Source organism: Amaranthus tricolor, chromosome 6 (genome assembly GCF_026212465.1).
Source record: "Amaranthus tricolor cultivar Red isolate AtriRed21 chromosome 6, ASM2621246v1, whole genome shotgun sequence".
In the NCBI taxonomy this organism is placed as follows: domain Eukaryota; kingdom Viridiplantae; phylum Streptophyta; class Magnoliopsida; order Caryophyllales; family Amaranthaceae; genus Amaranthus; species Amaranthus tricolor.
The window spans coordinates 19,672,042-19,690,205 of record NC_080052.1 but is presented as its reverse complement, the minus strand read 5'-3'; the positions used below and the strand labels follow the sequence as shown (position 1 = coordinate 19,690,205).

At 30.5% G+C, this 18,164-nt stretch overlaps 3 protein-coding genes across 4 annotated transcripts in view; 2 read left to right on the top strand and 1 right to left on the bottom strand.

The window, feature by feature from the left end:
* The window catches only part of LOC130814806 (oxysterol-binding protein-related protein 4B-like), a 988,965-nt gene that overhangs the window by 298,291 nt on the left and 672,510 nt on the right, over positions 1–18,164 (top strand). The window lies entirely within an intron of this gene.
* On the top strand, positions 1,114–3,378 carry LOC130814796 (uncharacterized). The gene has a single exon (XM_057681004.1). It carries the CDS (start codon positions 1,202–1,204, stop codon positions 2,897–2,899), a length of 1,698 nt encoding a protein of 565 aa, XP_057536987.1. The 5' UTR covers positions 1,114–1,201; the 3' UTR covers positions 2,900–3,378.
* LOC130815653 (uncharacterized) lies at positions 14,894–15,545 on the bottom strand. Its single transcript, XM_057682143.1, has 2 exons — positions 15,459–15,545; positions 14,894–15,367 (listed from the first exon to the last, which is right to left on the bottom strand). The coding sequence occupies exons 1-2, from the start codon at positions 15,543–15,545 to the stop codon at positions 14,894–14,896; spliced, it is 561 nt and encodes a 186-aa protein (XP_057538126.1).

Here is an 18,164-nt window from a genome sequence, read left to right as displayed (position 1 = left end):
CCAAAGTCACCATTCACAACACTCTCCAATTATATGGATTGTAGTCTTATAGACTTGTATTTATATGTCTAACTTAATTTGTGACATTTATGGTTTGGTGGAATAATAGATTTGACGGATTGTTAATAAAAGAATAATATTAAAAAATAAGAAAATGAAAAAAATAAAAATAAAAATATATAGATGAGAATTAAGGGATGGTTATGGATTTGGTCCAACTAAGCACATACCAAAATCTATTTATTTTTGTGGATTTGTCAAACTTGAACTTGACAAGTCTTAAAATTATGGAACTGCACAAATGGGTCTAAGGGCCCCGAATAAGTTTTAAAATAAATGTTTATGCTTTATTATTTTTACATTTTAAAGGTCTAATTAAGTCTTAAATAAATTTAAAGGTATTAAATGAGTTTAAATATATAAACATGTCTAAAATTGATTTTCAGTTGGGTTACAAATTAGGTCAATGTAACACTTTTTAGTAACCATCCCTTGATGAGATAATATATAAATAAACTTAATTGAGATAATATAAACAATTATTATATACTCCCTCGTGTTCTTTTGTAATTCGTAATTCGTAATTTAAGATATATTTATTTTCTTAGTATGTAATTTATTTTTAATCTATAAGTTAGAACATAAATGAGTAGAGCTTTATTTGATTTGTTTTTATGTAAATTTTACGAATATTATTACTATATTTTTTATTACACAAAATTAGATATATTAAAAATTAAATTAATATTTTCAATATAAATTATTGAGACTATAAAATATAAAAGTAATTTGACAAACAACTGATATCTAATAATACACCTAACTGATATCTAATAATTTGATTTATAAAGTTAGCAAATCACTCTTATATGGTAGAGATTTGAAATGGTGAGAGTTTTATAGATTTAATATAACTTTTTTGATTTTATTTATTTTATTATTATTATTATTATTTTGTAATTATTTACAAATTATAGTTATTGATCAGGAATTATTATTAATTACTTAGACCAGGACCAGGACTAGGACTAGGACCAGGAAACACAAAGATGCATTAAGCAATATTCCATATTTACCCTCAACTTTACGTTCACTGCCTCCTCTCTAGGGTTTTCATTGTAGTAACAAATAGCTCACCCCCACACTCTCTAATTCCCCCCCATTTCTTTTCCCTCAATTTGTTCCTCCTTCTAATCCATCAATGGAGGCAGAAGAGGCCGCATCTTTTAATCATTCACTACTCAAGGGTTTAGCATCCTGCAACGCTAAAACAAGAACCAAATCGATTAATTCCCTTCTCAATTGGCTTTCTTCTCAAACCCTGATTTCCGATGACGAATTTAAGAAACTTTGGAAAGCCCTTTTCTACTGCATGTGGCATTGTGACAAGATTGAAAACCAAATCCACCTAATCAATCGTCTTTCTACTCTTCTCCCAAATCTTCCTTTTCCTGTTTCTCTCTCCTACTTCTCACACTTTCTTCTCACTATGCGAAGAGAATGGCCTGGTATTGATCGTCTCAGGTTAGATAAGTTCTATCTTTTAGTTCGTAGTTTTGTTAGGAATTTTTTTGTTTTGTTGAAGAATACGAACTGGGATTTATCTACGTTAGAAGATTTTGTTAGGGTTTTGGAAAAAGATTCTATACTGTATGTTGGTGATAATGATGGAAAGAAAGGGGATAATGGGTTGGGAAATGGTGTCAGTTATCATATTGTTTCTGTCTTTTGTGACGAGCTTAAACCCTTTTTGCCTTTGAGATTGGAGGTTTTGAATTTTCTGTTGAGGCCATTTTTAGGGGTTTTGTGTAAAAGTGATAATAAGGTTTTGGTGAATAAAGTTAAGTGTAATGTGTTTGATTATTTGATTAAGAATGGAAAGGGTTTGTTGAGTGTTAAGAAGTTGGAGGAAAGTGAGGTTGATCAGAAAACAGAAGTGTTTTTGTTTGGAACAATTGCATTAGGTTTGGGGTTTGCTTCAAGACTTTTTGAGTTGGGTTCTTCAGTAGATTGTGTTCAGGGGAATAGAAAAGTTGTATTTAGTTTACATGAGGAGTTTTTAAAGTTGGAGAAGGAGAAGGTTTTATTGGGTTTTGATGTTTCGCTTCCTGAGGTTGTTGATGAGGTGCCGAATTTGATTCGGATTAATGGGGATTTTAATGAAGCTGGGCATTCCATGAAAATGAATGGGGTTGTAGCGGGGGAGCTGTCTGATGTGAAGAGTAAGGAGTCAAAAAAGGGGTCTAAAGAGAATAAGACGAAGAAGAAGAAGAAAAAAAAGAAGGGGGTTAATAATTCTGGTGGAGTTACTGAGAATGATTCTAGCTGCGACAGTGAAATGGTTAGTGTAGACAACAACTCGAATGTAGAAGGTCAGGATGGGGTGGATGGAATAGAATTAAATGAGACCCTAATTTCGAATCTCCAACAGCAGTTTGAAAAGATTGCTGCTGAGTCTGGATTAGATGGTGATGGAGTAAGTGCCATTGAGTCTCCGGCAACAGTTCAAGTTAAAGATAAGTCTACTAAGAAGCGTAAGAGATCAAAGTCTGTACCTGTAGCTGATATGACTAGCCAAAATGATGTTAATAAAGAAGAAGCTGCGCCTAATACCGAGGATAAGAGTGGAAAGAGAGTTAGGTTTGTCATGAAGAATAATATAGTTTGGAAACCTCATAATCCTTTACCACCACAAAGTGTGAGGATACCTCCTTCTTCTACACCTAGGGGCAGTGCCCTGAAGAAGGGTTTATCACCAGGACCCATTAGGGATACAACACAAGAGACCAAGAAAGCAAAGAAGAAGAAGCCTAGTCCACTCAAGAGAGCTAAAAAGGTGAAGAGTGTATCCCCCTCGGTCAAACGTGTCAAGAAGAAGGTTATGCCTATGTCTTCCTAGTTGCTGCTTCATCTTGCTGGATCAGTGCTGTAGTTGCTTGAAGCCCTTCTATGTAATTTGGTGTGAAATTCATGAGCTGATGTCTTATGCTTTCGGATTTTGCTCATGTTACCCATGTTGATTGAGGCACTAAATATGCTTACATAGTTGGATTTTCTTTGATTTACATAATGGTTTCAATGAGTTCATTTTAGTCTTATCTGAAGTTAGAAAATTGAATTGAATTTGTTCTTTAATCTTGTTTTTGAGGAAATTTTCACTTTGTGAATGACTATACTTTATTTGAGACATATACTAGATTTTAGGTGAGTTTACTACGAGTTTATTTGGTCATGATTATTACAATCTCGGAAAATGTTTTTTGTACTTGGGAAAATTTCCATGAGTTAAGTTTTGTTGGGCTTATGAGCAACTTTTGTTTTGTACTCTATATTTCATCAATTTGATTTATTAAAACATCTTCTCAGTATGCTTTTGGTCTGTTAACTAGAAGTTACAGAATTTAGCCTGTATGTTCTTGTCCTAACTGATTTCTCTTGCAAAAGCTAGTTCTTCAAGAAAGAATTAACACTTACACTCTATTTGGATAGAGAAATAGAGGGAAAAGAAAGGGGAGAGATTTAAAATAATGGAAGATCCCTTGTCGGAAAAATATGAACAACTTTTGTTTAGAATACAATTTCTCCTTAGTGGCAAAATTTGTATGAAAAACACTTATTTTCTTTCCTTTCTAAATAAACAAGGTGCACTCTCCTTCTTACCCCCTTACCTTCCTTTCCCTTCCCTTTTCCTTCCTATTTTTTCTCTAATATAGTGTTTATGGAAATTATATACATTTATAATTTTTGATTATTTTCTAAAGCTGTGAAAAGAGTGAACTCAAACCCTTGACTGATCAGTGTACATCTCACTGTGTTCAAAGCTAACCTCGTCGTACACAATGATGTGCTTTTTATCGTTTCCTCTCAAATTCGTTAATTGTTATTAATCAGTTATCGTAACTCTAGGTGTCTAAATTTTGCTTTTCTTATGTGAAGGGGCTTTGTACCTAAATTTGTCAAGTCGTAAGATCCAACTGTATCGGATGTAGTGTGAAAATTGTTTTACAACGTTCCCATATTCCTTCAACACATCGACAACTTCGAGTTTTAATGAACATATAAGTTCCCCAGTTGATATTTTGGTTACAAATGTGGTCCTGATTTTGGTTGGGTTATGAATTCTCGAGTAGATTTTCATTTATGCTTTTCCCATTCCAATTGGTGCATGTTGAATGATGATACTTTATTTTAGCAAAAATAATACTCTTGACTAGTCGGAACTTGAAGCTTATTTCTGATTATTGGACCCAGTGCCATAGGACAGTAATACGGTCTCAGTCATGGTTGTAATAACAGTTGTGAAGCGGCTTTTGTGCTCAATGCAGATGGTTTTTTGGTTGTCCTATATACACTGATGTAGGTGATATCTTTCACTATGCATATTGCAAGACGTCTAGTTTTAGCCATGGTCAACTTTTAGGCATCTCCTTTTCCTTGTGGCCCATATTCTTGCTTTTTCTAGTACTTGCTTCGTCTACAAGTGATGCTGATTGCTGCCTTTGCACAGTCATTGCCTTATTTGTGCTGTAGACTGGACAATAAAATGTAGGGAAGTGAAGACCAGTCGTATTAGCGAGACCCCGTATTTCTTGGTCCTACCTATTCTGTCATTATGCTTTGATACCATGAACATCTCTGAGCTATTTAGTTTACGAGGATTTCACCATCTCCTTCATGAATCGTGACTTTCTCATTTCTGCTACTGTAAGTCTGCAAACTTTCCGCCACCATCTATACATCTTTCGACCTCACAGACTCCCCCATCGATCATCCTTGAAGCACCTTGGACATCTCTTTTCATTTCTGATTCCTTTGTTAGAACGGATTGCCTAAAAAAAGGTCGAGAATTACCACCACACCCACCTTTTAGGACGTAGGTAAAATGTAACGTCCCAATGACCAAATTGGAGTAACGTTTTGATAAAATAACCCCATTTGATGTGAATTGTCAATACATATGAAGGAAAAGGATAGTGTGGAGGATATTCAACTTCTTTATATGTTGCCTTGGCAGGAATCATTTTATATACTAGGTGATTGCCCGTGCTAAGCACGGGTTATTTAATATCTTATCATATTTAACATATATTTTTACGTAAATAAATAAAAAATATCAAAAACAGATGAATAAAAAATAATATTGGTACGCAATTTAAAATATAGGCTTGTATATAATATTGTATGTTAAAGAATAAATATTATCATAATCATCACATATTAAAATTTTTATTTTTGCTTATTTTTGACCCATGAAATAACTATATATGATTGATCATGCATTAATACATACTGGTAAAATTTAAAATTTATGTTAGGTAATAATCAAATGATTGAATTCTAATTTTATATCTTGCTCATTATTTTCCTATGAGGAAAATAAATTTTAGATTTTAGTATTAGGAAACAATATCACGATTGTTATTGTCAATCCTTCTCAAGTTTAGTTACACTTTTGTAGATTTCATCCATCTCTAAACACGATTTACGTTTCCTCAATTTGAATAAAGAAATTAAAATTTGCTAAATTAGGAAAAAAGAGATCCAGGTTTGGTCAATCAAAATAATAATAAAAAAAGCAATTAAAATTTAAATTTATAAATAAATCATTCACATGCATAAAAAAAATTTGATATTAAAAATCAATAAATAAAATATTTAAGAAAATAAAAGAGAAAAGTAGACTAATGCAGGAGATATAGCCCATTCATCGAGATTGGTTAAATGCTTTACTTCTCTCTTTGGTTCAAATTAGCTAAACCCAAAAAATCTATAGAGAAGATAATTAAAAATAAAAAAAAAACCAATTTTTTAGATATGAGAATAGAAGAAAGATAGAGAATTTTTATGAGAAAAAAATAGAAGTAATCTTTCGTCACAAGTTGCAATGATTTTCAAAAAATGTGATAATTAGTTTAAGGAGACATAGAAAGTCATTAATACTGCAGTAATTAATTCCTTAATTGTAGAGATTATTATAGTAGATAATCTAGATATTAAAGGCTATTTGAGGTAATAGCATATTCAGTACTCTAGTTATTAGGCGGAAACTAAACTCATCAGAACATGACACGTGTCTTTAGGTGATCTTTGTTTTAGTATTAGATATAGATAGATAGATACTTGAGGTAAATGATGATAATATGGATCAATTTTCTCCATTTCGCTCCATTTTGTGTTTGTTTATCTTTATAATAACAATTATGTATCTCTCAGTAAAAACCAAGCTAAGACATTGAAGAGTAACGCAGGAGTGGAGAAGTGATAATGAGATCCTGAATCCCAAATAGCTATCGAAAATTTGAATTATATAAGCAAAAAAATATAAAATATTTTTAAAATAACATGAGATAAACTTATTTCCGAAAATAAATACGAATTTCTCTAAGCTGAAGTTTGAGGTTTTTCGTTGTTACTAACATCGAACAAAGAAGGCTGGTCAAAAAAAGTCAAATTTTTTATCGCTATTAGTAATAACGAACAACCTCAAACTTCAACTCTGAAAAATTTGTGCTTATTTTAGGAGATAAATTTATCCTATTTCTATTTTAAAAAAATTTTATATTTTTTTACTTAAATAATTCAAATTTTGATAGCTATCAGCTAGTGCCCTGTAGTTGGACATCGAAAGAGCTTGTTCTTTTTTAACTTATTATACTTGGTTATCACTTATTTTTATTGCAATTAGATGATCATATCAAATTTAAATAGATTAGATTAAGTGTAATCACATTTGATTTATCAGATAGATGAGATTAAATCTAATCAGATTAAAATATATCTATTTAGATCAAATTAAACTAAATCATATCAGATCAAATAAGATCAAATCATATCTTTCTTTTACCTTTTTATAATTTATTAATTCTTTATCAATTTATTATGATTTTTGGTGTTCTTATCAATTCCACTGTCCAAATAAATTATTTGATTTCAACAACTATGAATGTTCCTAAATCTGTTTAGTCTTCATCACTTTTAATAGGGTTTACAAAATTTGATGATGGTCTTTTCTTGATTTTCCACTTGAATTAGTAAACTTGATTGCTGGATTTCTCGACATCTCTCATCTCAGGTTGCCACTCAAAACAATATAAACTGCAGACTAGAGCTGCTTTTCAATATTAATCTTTTCCAATTTGAGGTACATTCCAACAAAAAATTTATTGAGCTTAAATTAAACTAAGTTTAGATTAAGAACATGTTCGCTTTAACTTATTTTTTAAACTTATTACTTATTCTTATTGAAATTAAATCAGAACAAATCAAATTAGATCAGATAAGACCATAATATATAAGATCAGAAAGTTTTACACCAGATCATACACACCTGACCACGTCAAATCAAACTAAATTAGGTTTTCTCAATTAATATTTCTAATTAAAATGTTATTATTATTATTTTCATTATTATTAATTTATTAATTAATTAATATTAATATTAATTAATTTAATTACTTAATAATTTGAATATAAAAATATTAATATAATTATATTAATTAATTAATTAATTAATTAATTAATTAAATTAATTAATTAATTAATTAATTAATAATAATAATATATAATTAGTTAATTAATTAATTAAATGATAATGATAATGATAATATTAATTAAGTAATAAATTAATTAATTACTTACTTAATTAATAAAATAAATAATAAATAAATAATAATTCTAATAATAATAATGATAAAAATAAAAATATTACAATAACATTAACTTTATGAAACCAAATAAGATCAGACCAGACAAGACAAGACAAGACCAGAACAGACTATACCATCTTAGATCAGATCAAATTAGACTAAATCAGATTAAATTAGATCTGATTAGATCTGATTAGACTAAACTAAATCAAATCAAATCAAAAATATTCAGATCAGATTAGACCTTAGTAATTTCAGATGATATTCAGTCAGATCAAATAAAGAAAACAAGTCCTAATTGTTACTTTTACACTTAATTTTAGAAATTTATAGAGTTAAATTAAATAAATGTTTATTTTGATGTTCATGTGAGATTGTTATGAATTAGATTTCAAATTTCGTTTATAAATAAAGTATATGGATATTATTATTGGATATAATTGGCTAAAGTTGACTTGACTTAGCTGTAAATGAAAATTTTGGGTATATGAGTTGGAAATGTAAGATTGATATGGATTAATTGTATATGTAATTAATAGATGGAACTTGATTATGTATTTAGGTTAAACTTGTGTGATTATGTTGTATTTGAGACATGAAAAGAAATAAAAAAGGAGGAGTTGTAGTGATACTTGATATATATGTTGAATGTGAATTGAAAATATAAAAATAAGTTTGAGTGTGATTTGGTATTAAATAAGTTGATTATAATTTAGAAAAGAGTTATTTTTATGAAATGTCATCTCTTAGTAAGATGATCTCAAAATAAAAAATTCATAAGCTAAAAATTTCTATTTAATCCATATTATGAAGCGCATCTCACACTAAGATCATCTCATATAAGACTTTGTATTTAGAAAATTAATTTAGTTAGTTTACGATTTTATACTTGTATTATTTTGAACAATGAATTGAATGAATAGAAGAATAGTTTCTTTTTGATAATTTGTATTAATTGAGTATGAAAACCCAAATTTGAATAAGAGATTTTATCGATTGAAGTATTTAGTGTATTAAGCGGGTTAAGAATGTAGCAATTGCATTTATGAATTTTGGTTTGCATTGATGTTGGGTAACATAGATTGTAGTATTGGATTTTAATCTAATATTATGATTATGGATATGTATTGAAATTTAAATTTAATTGTTCAATATATGATTGATGGTTAATATTTTCTTATTAAGGCTTCTAAGCTTATTTTGTTAGTTTGGGTCTAATTTTTTTAGATCCATTAAATTCGGGTTTGTTTCAAGGTTCAAAAAAGGGGACAGGGTTATGGTATAGGGTCTTCAGACCTAGACTCGATGCAGACCCTCTCACTAGACCCATTTAAGATTCAAACTTGCCAAACTCGTTGTAGACCCGATCTATTACATAGCCTAAAATCATGTTTAAATTTGTTTGAAACCTAATTCTATTTTTTTTTTGTACTCAATCTAGTGTTAGATACAACCTATAGATTAATTTAGTACTAATGAAACCTTTAAAATATAAAAGTAATTTAAATTTGAATAACTAAATAAAAATCCATTTAAGACTCTAGACTCGTCAAGCCCGAATATCCGTAAAGCTCAATAAATCCATGTGGGTCTAAAAATTTCAGATACCTAGGAGGAACAAAGAGACCACACATAAACCCATGTGGACATAACTCAGTAATAAGTAATTAACTCAAGTTCATTCAATTTGTAATTTTGCCTCCAATCATATGGGAGGTTAACAAAGGAAAAGGGAGAGCAAAAACACAATAGTGTGAGGTTAATTGGTATTTCCTCTCTTCTATTAGTTTTGATTCGATGATAATCGATTGAAAAATTAAGAAAAAATAAATAAAATAATATTCTATAGAAAAGTTAAAAAATTGTATAAACAAAATGAAAAAACAAGCTAATATGTTCAAGAAAAATAAAAATAATATAAATTATAATTAAAAATAAAATTTAAATAAATAGAACGGAAAAAAAGGTGTAAAGCCAGTGATTTAGCAATACATAAAGCATAACACAAATACTTAGGTGCAACCGCCGCATATATACAGTCATTTATTATTGGGCTTAGTATCAGATTTGGTATTTAAGGTCTGAAGTAGTTATTAAACTTAAGTTTTTAATGGGCCTTTTATGACTTGAAATAAGCGTTTTAAATCTAGGAGTTGTTTTTGAAAGGCTTGGAGTATGCCTTGTATCATTTGAGTAAGTAAGTATACTCTTAAAGCTTGATTGTCTTAGAATTGCCTTTTTTAGGTTTAGAATTGACCATTTAAGACTAAGATGACATTGTGATTTGTGAGGTTTGTAGTAGATATTAAACTCAAACTCTTGATCAGTAAGCTTTTTAAGTCCTAAATTGGTTTTGTAAGCCTTGAAACTGTCATTTTAAGGCTTAAAATTGATCATTTAAGACTTGAACATTGATATTTTAGATTTTAGAGTATATGTTAAACTTGAGTTCTCGAATATGCATTTTAAGGCTTGTATTAAGACTTTTGAGTCTTAAAATAGACCTTATATTATATAATCACTTTAAGTTAAAACTATCATACTATTATCAGTTATAGTCTTCAAACAACTCTTCACCATTTTTTAACCATCATCATCATCATCAAATACCTTCATTTTCACACAATTATCTTCACCATTATAATCTCTTATATTTGCGTAAGATTAGGAAATTTTCTATACGTGCATATCTATCATATTATCAATTGTAATCATTAAAAAATATCCCTCACAATTATTAACCATCATCATCATTGAAAATCCACTTCTCCTTAAAAATCATCATCATCATCACTCTTTGTAATGAAGCTTAAGATCATCCATTAATGTTAGTAATAGTCTTGATAAACCTTAGAGATCTGAAGACGAAGACGAAGACGACGGGGACCAATTTTAGCAATACTCTATTTTCGCATATTAACACCATTGTTAAAACTTAGAGAGATAAGGAGGAGGTAGAATGAGTAAAAGTTAGAAGATAGAGATGTTTTTACTCATTGGTGTAGTTTTTACAATGGTGAACTTCCATATTTATAGGCAAGTTCATCCACAATTACATTGAATGCATTCACATTAGGGTAAATTCATTAATTACCTTTCACACTATATCTCAACACTACCCCTTGAATGCATTCTAATTATGTAAAAAGAGTAAAATATTATTACAATATTTCTATTTAATACTGCCTCGTTAAAAACCTTGTCAGGAAAAACCCAATGGGATAAAAACCTGAACGAAGGGAAAAAGAGTGCAGTAAATATGATTCTCCCCCTGAGTTCAACATATATCTCGTAGATGACACATTCCAATTTTATATACAAGTTGCTCGAATCTCTTTGATGGAAGGGACTTTGTGAATAGATCTGCAAGATTTTCACTTGATTGAATTTGTTTGACTTTTACTATTTTGTAGTTCTGGAGGTCATGTGCAAAGAAGAGTTCTGGTGCTATGTGTTTGGTTTTATCCCTTTGATGAAGCCTTCACTAACTTGTTCAATGCAACCGGTATTATCTTCAAAAATTACAGTTGGAGAATTTATTATCAAGTTTATCCCACATTCTTCTTGAATGTGACCAATTACTGACCTTAACCAAACGCATTCTCTACTTGTTTCATAAAGGGCGATTAATTCTGCGTGGTTTGATGATGTAGCTGTCAGTGTTTGTTTCGTGGATCTCCAAGATATTGCGGTACCTCCATATGTGAATACATATCCATTTTGTGATTTAGCCTTATGGGGATCTGATAAGTATCCAGCATCTGCATATCCAACAAGTGTAGCATCTTGCTTTGATCTATAAAATAGTCCAAGATCTTTAGTTCCTCGAAGATAGCGCAACAAATGTTTTATTCCGCTCCAATGTCTCTTTGTTGGTGAATTACTATATCTAGCTAATAAATTAACGACGAAAGCAGTATCAGGTCTTGTACTATTAGCTAGATACATCAGAGCTCCAATTGCGCTTAAATATGGCACTTCAGGGCCAAGAATCTTCTAGTCTTCTTCACAAGGTCGAAATGGATCATCTTTTGGTTTTAATGTTCGCACTATCATTGGAGAGCTCAGCGGATGAGCTTTGTCCATATGAAATCTTTTTAGCACTTTTTCTGTATAGTTGGATTGGTGTACAAAGATTCCACTCCTTAAGTGCGTCATTTGTAATCCAAGGCAAAACTTTGTTTACCCAAGATCTTTCATTTTAAATTCTTTCATCAAATATTTTGCAGTTTGTTCAAGCTCTTTGGGAGTTCCAATGATATTTAAATCATCAACATAAACTGCAATTATAGAAAATCCTGATTGAGTCCGTTTAATAAATACACAAGGACTGATTTGATCATTTTTGAATCCTTCTTTCAGGAGATATTCACTAAGACGATTATACCACATTCTTCCAGATTGTTTTAGTCCATAAAGTGACCTTTTCAGCTTTATGGAAAACATTTCTCGTGATTGGTGGTTTTCTGGCAACTTAAGTCCTTCAGGGATTTTCAATAAATATCTGTATCAAGTGAACCATATAAATATGCGGTCACAACATCCATAAGTCGCATTTGCAAACTGTTTGAGATAGTTAGACTTCTTTATATCTAATCACTTCATCTTTTTCATTTCTTTTTCTTACAAACAACCATTTATAGCCGACCGGTTTTATACTATTTGGTGTTTGGGTAATTTGTCCAAAAACTTCTCGTTTTTCAAGTGACTTTAATTCCGCTTGAATAACATCTTTCCATTTCGGCCAATCATTCCTACGCCGACATTCTTATATCGTTCTTAGTTCTATATCATTTTCATCAAGTGTTATTTCGGTGGCGATTGAATGAGCAAGTGCATTATTAACAATAACATTCTTTCGATTTATTTGCCTTTTAGTTGAAATGTAATTAATCGAATTTTCATTGTTATCTTTGATATCATTATTTTCTTCTTCTCTGAGATTTTCATCCTCATCTCCAAAACTTGTTTCTTTACAATTCATTGAAGAAGTAATATTGATAACATTTGCCATTTCATTCAACCTTTTGGATTTTCTTTGTTTCAAATCCTTTGAACGAAGTGGTCTTCCACGCTTCCGGCGTGCAATAGATTCATTTTCAGTGGCTTTGTTATCAGTGGGAATTCCAATTCGTGCCGGAACATTTGTGGCAGGAATATATGATTTTGTCACTTGTTTTGTTTCTACAAATGCATCAGGTAATCTGTTTGCAATATATTGATTATGGACAATTTTTCTAACTTCTTGTTCAGAAGCATTCGTTTTTGGATCATATATTTTCAAATGCATTGCATTTCATGTGAGATCTATTTCCTTCTTATTTGGGTCCACTTTCTCTCCCCCTAAGGATGGGAATATTGTCTCATTAAAATGACAATCTGCAAATTTAGCATTAAATAAATCACCAGTCATTGGTTCTAAATATTTGATAATTGATGGGCATTCAAATCCAACATAAATTCCCATCCTTCTTTGTGGACCCATTTTTGTATGTTGGGGTGGCGCAATAGGGACATATACTGCACATCCAAATATTTTCAAGTGTGATATATTTGGTTCTCGACCATGCACTAATTGCTGTGGTGAATATTTATGATAAGCACTTGGTCTCAATCTTATCAATGACGATGCATGTATTATTGCATGTCCCCACGCAGATGATGGAAATTTCGACCTCATTAATAATGGTCTTGCTATTAATTGGAGTCTTTTAATCAATGATTCAGCCAGACCATTTTGAGTATGAACATGAGCTACTGGATGTTCTACGTCAATTCCAATTGACGTGCAATAATCATTAAAAGTTTGAGATGTAAATTCTCCGGCATTGTCAAGCCTTATTCGCTTAATTGTATAATCTGGAAATTGATTTCTCAATCGAATGATTTGAGCAAGTAATTTCGCAAATGCCACATTTCTAGTTTGTAGGAGACTTACATGTGACCATCGTGTTGAGGCATCAATCAATACCATAAAATATCTAAATGGCCCAGAAGCAGGATTAATTGGCTCACATATATCTCCATGAATTCTTTCTAGAAATTTAGGAGTTTCAGTAGCAATTTTATTTAAAGATGGTCTGATTATCAATTTGCCTTGTGAGCATGCAGAATATGATAATTCATTTGGTTGGGGAATTCTCATTTTTTTCATTGGATGCCCAATAGAATTTTCAATAATTTTTCGCATCATTCCCACACCAGGATGACCCAATCGGTCATGCCATAAATTTATCATTTCTTTATTATCTAACTTCTGGTTAGACACCATGTTTATCTCAACCGGTTTTATATTAATGCGATATAATCCCGATGAGTATGCTGGTAATTTTTCATGAATGCTTTTCTTGCCGTATTTTTCAGATGTGATGCATAAACATTCAGTATGATTTTCAGTCATTGTTTCTAAATGATAACCATTTTGGCGTACATCTTTGAAACTTATGAGATTTCGTCGAGATTTACTCGAATATAAAACATCATTAATTACTAGCTTTGTCCCAATAGGGAGTATTATTTGAGCTTTTCCATATCCCTCTATTAGTGTAGTGGTTTCAGAGATTATGGTGACATCTGCTTTTACCATCTTCAACTCAGAAAAGTATACTTTGTGCTTTAGGATAGTGTGAGTTGTTCCACTATCTAGGAGGCATTGATATTTGACTCCATTTTCAAACTGATCCATATCTTCATATTAAATAAATAGATAGTTAAAATAAAATTTCATTAACATAAGGTGATATCAATACATAAAAATGAGATTGCATATAAAACGGAAATACAACTAAATAAGCACTACAACATTGTTAAGAAAAAATTCAAATATCTTCGTCATATTCTTTATCATTTTCATCGTCATCTAAATAGAAGTCTGAAAGGTCAAGATTAGGCATTGACGTGCTTGCTTTATTATAAGGATCGACATTAGGCATTGAGGTGCTTGTTTGATTAAAGTTTGCTTCCACACCTTTACCTTTTTTCTTTTGGGAAGCTAGATACAGCTCCACCAAATGTTTGGCAGTACGACATGTACGTGCCCAATGCCCTGTCATGCCACATTTGTAACAAATACTTTCTTTTCCTTCTTGATGGTTATTTTTATTGTGATATCTAACTTGTTTTCCCCTTCGAGAATTATTATTGTAATGATCATTTTGATAATTTTGGGGAAAATGGCCTCTACCGAATCCTTGAAACTTTCTACCATGTTCATAAAAATTTCCACGACCTCGTCCTCGTCCTCTTCCTCAGAAATTTCCGCGTCCTCTACCACGGTTATTATAATTTCCACGGCCTTTATTTTCAATAGCATGTGCTTCAGGCACATGTATTTTAGTAGAGTGTGTCTCACGGATAGTTTGAGATCCAATAGGTCTCATATTATTATTTTTCCAGACAAGATCATTATGTTGTTCAGCCAGTGAGAGTACTACACTCTGATTTGAATATCTTTTGAAATTTCTTTCTCTATATTGTTGTTGCAGAATAATGTTTAATGGATGAAAAGTAGATAATGTGAGTTCAATCATTTCTGCATCAGTCACCGGGTGCTCACAATATTTCAACATTGATGCAATTCGGTATAATGTTGAATTATACTCACTGAGAGTCTTAAAATTAGAAAATCTTAAATTCTTCCACTCATGGCTAGCTTGTGGAAGAAGCACCCTTTTGTGGTGATCAAACCTTTCAACAAGAGAGTCCCCACAATGTTTTGGGATCTTTTATGAATAAATATTCAGATTTAAGGCTATCATGAATATGATGCCTCAAGAGGACTAAGGCTTTGGCCTTTTCTTGATTTGTAGCTACCTTTATTTTGGTAGCTTGAGTTCCATCTATTGGATCATTTTCTTTTACTTCCAATACAGTATGTTCAAGTCCTTGAGCTAAGTTCATGATGGCATATGCTTTTCATTTTAAGAATTTTTGTCCAGTTAAGTCTAATATGTTGAATAATCTTTTGGTAATTTCTGCCATACTTGCTACATAATATATAATTGTTTTGTAAGTATATGACAATGCAATAATTCTTATATTTTCATAATAATAAACCATTACAAAAATTATGATCTTTTAATTTTATAATGTTCTCCCCCTTGGTTTATTGTTATGAATTTGTTGTAGATAATAAATTTAGGAATAAATCAAGAACAAGAGGAATGATAATAATAGTAATAACAAGGAGAAGAACGAAAAAAAAATTAAAGACAATAAATTCGAAAGAGGGCAAAAAAAGATAGCATTTATATAATATATTAGTATAATTTATCATACAAAATGCACTAACAAACAAAAGAAAATATGACAAAGAAAATCATGTGCATTTTGTTTTTTCTTCTTCAAAATAAATTATTTCTTCATAATTATTATAATTCCTAATGCTACAAGAAGGACCAACAAACCCATAATTAAGGAGATATATAATTTGAGTTTGGCAAAATTTTCTTCAAATCTAAAAGTATGGGAAGAGGAAGAAGATGGATTATTTTTATAATGGTGGTACATTGTCGGTGGAAGGAAGAAGGAGAAGGAGGGTTTTTGATGTAAAGAGTAAAGTTAAAGGATAAGGGGTATGTGGTAAAAAAATTGGGGTAATCCTATTTTATAGAGGGTTATCCCAAATTGTACAATATACCGTATTGTTATGTATACTTAAAAGAAATACTTAAAGTAAAAGGTAAATAAAAAAATGCACATGGATATAAATGCAAATACTGCAAATAAAAAAAAATGCACATATAAATATACGAGAATAAAAAATATATAAATATACGAGAATAAAAAATTATACTAACCGTCCATTTAGGTGGTAAAAGAAAAACAATTAACCAGCCATATAGGCGGTTTAAAGAATAACAAAAGAAATAAATAATACTAACTGTCCATTTAGGCGGTAAAAAAGTTAACCAGCCATATAGACGGTATAAAATAAAACAATAACAAAAGCAATAAAGTGTCCTTGTCATCCATAAAAGTGACATATTGTCCAATAAATTATTTTATGGGTCATTTAAATTTATCTTGCAACGTTTAGTACTTGTTTCTCCCTCATCATCTTTGATTCTTTTATTACTTGGTGGGGGTTTATTTTCAGTAGTTGTTGTTGGGGCATTATTAGTTGGTTGTGTTGATGAATTATTTGTTGGTCGTACTGATGGAATATTAATCGGTAGAACTGATGGATTATTAGTTGGTCGTACATGTGAATTACGAGTTGGTCGTACTGGTGGACCATTAGTATTATTGGGATTATTATGTCGGAGCTGATTTAAATCAGTCCTGTTGGGTTTGTAGTGAAGGGCATGGAATTATGCTCAATTATAAAATATAAAAATGTGTTAGAAACACCTTGGATGATGATGTTGACACCATTTGATTGTTGGTCCATTTGTGGGTACCGATGAAGAAAAAAAAAATGCTTAATTAGGTTTTTAAAAATATTACCTTCTTGATGATTAAAGGTAGAGCTGGTGTTGATAACGTGTTAAAACTTAGAGAGATAAGGAGGAAGTAGAATGAGTAAAAGTTAGAAGATAAAGATGTTTTTACTCATTGGTGTAGTTTTTATAATGGTGAACTTTCATATTTATAGGCAAGTTCATCCACAATTACATTGAATGTATTCACATTAGGATAAATTCATTAATTACCTTTCACACTATATTTATTAATTACCTTTCACACTATATCTCAACAACCACGATTATTTTACCCGACCTCTATTAATAACAGTGAGTTTGAGTGATTTTCGATGATGATATTGCTAAGTGGATGAAGATAGTGTTTTCTTCAATTGATGTTTCTGTTAAAAAGGAAGAACAAATAAGCTAGGCTTTAGATTATTGGTCGCAATACATACATTCGCGGCACGGGAAATTTCCTAAAAACCTAGCTAAAGAGATGGTCAAAGGTCACTTTACAATTAGGTCACTTTCATGGGCTTTGTTTCTATTGGCCGGTCACCGCCCTCTTCCTCTCAAACTTTTTCGAACCATCATCTTTCTTTCTTTAGTATTCCCTTTACAGCCTAAATCACTAACTTAACTAAATTTTATGTAATTAATCACTTTCATTCTTTCTATTTGTCCTTTTTATTTTTTTTTTCAGATCTCAATTTAAATTTAAAATTCAATATTTTAAAAAATTAATATTTAGAAATTAAATCTGGAGATGAATCTATCAAGATTTCACATGGATATGTATTTTCATATTAATGTTAAATTATAATCAAAATTTAACACTAAAATTCGTAATTTCTATTCGAGAAAACATATGAAAACACATGGAGTAAATAAATAAGAGTATAAAATAACAAGTAATTAATTACTCTCTTGGTCCATTTCAATTAATATTACTTTTTGTTTTAAACTGTTTCATTAATTTTGAATATTTCACTTTTTTGACAATGATCTCACTTTCTTTTTTATCACATTTACAAATTTATTCTATCTATATTTTAACTACTCATCTTTATCATATACCTATTTTTTAATCTTATCTTCCAATCAATTACTC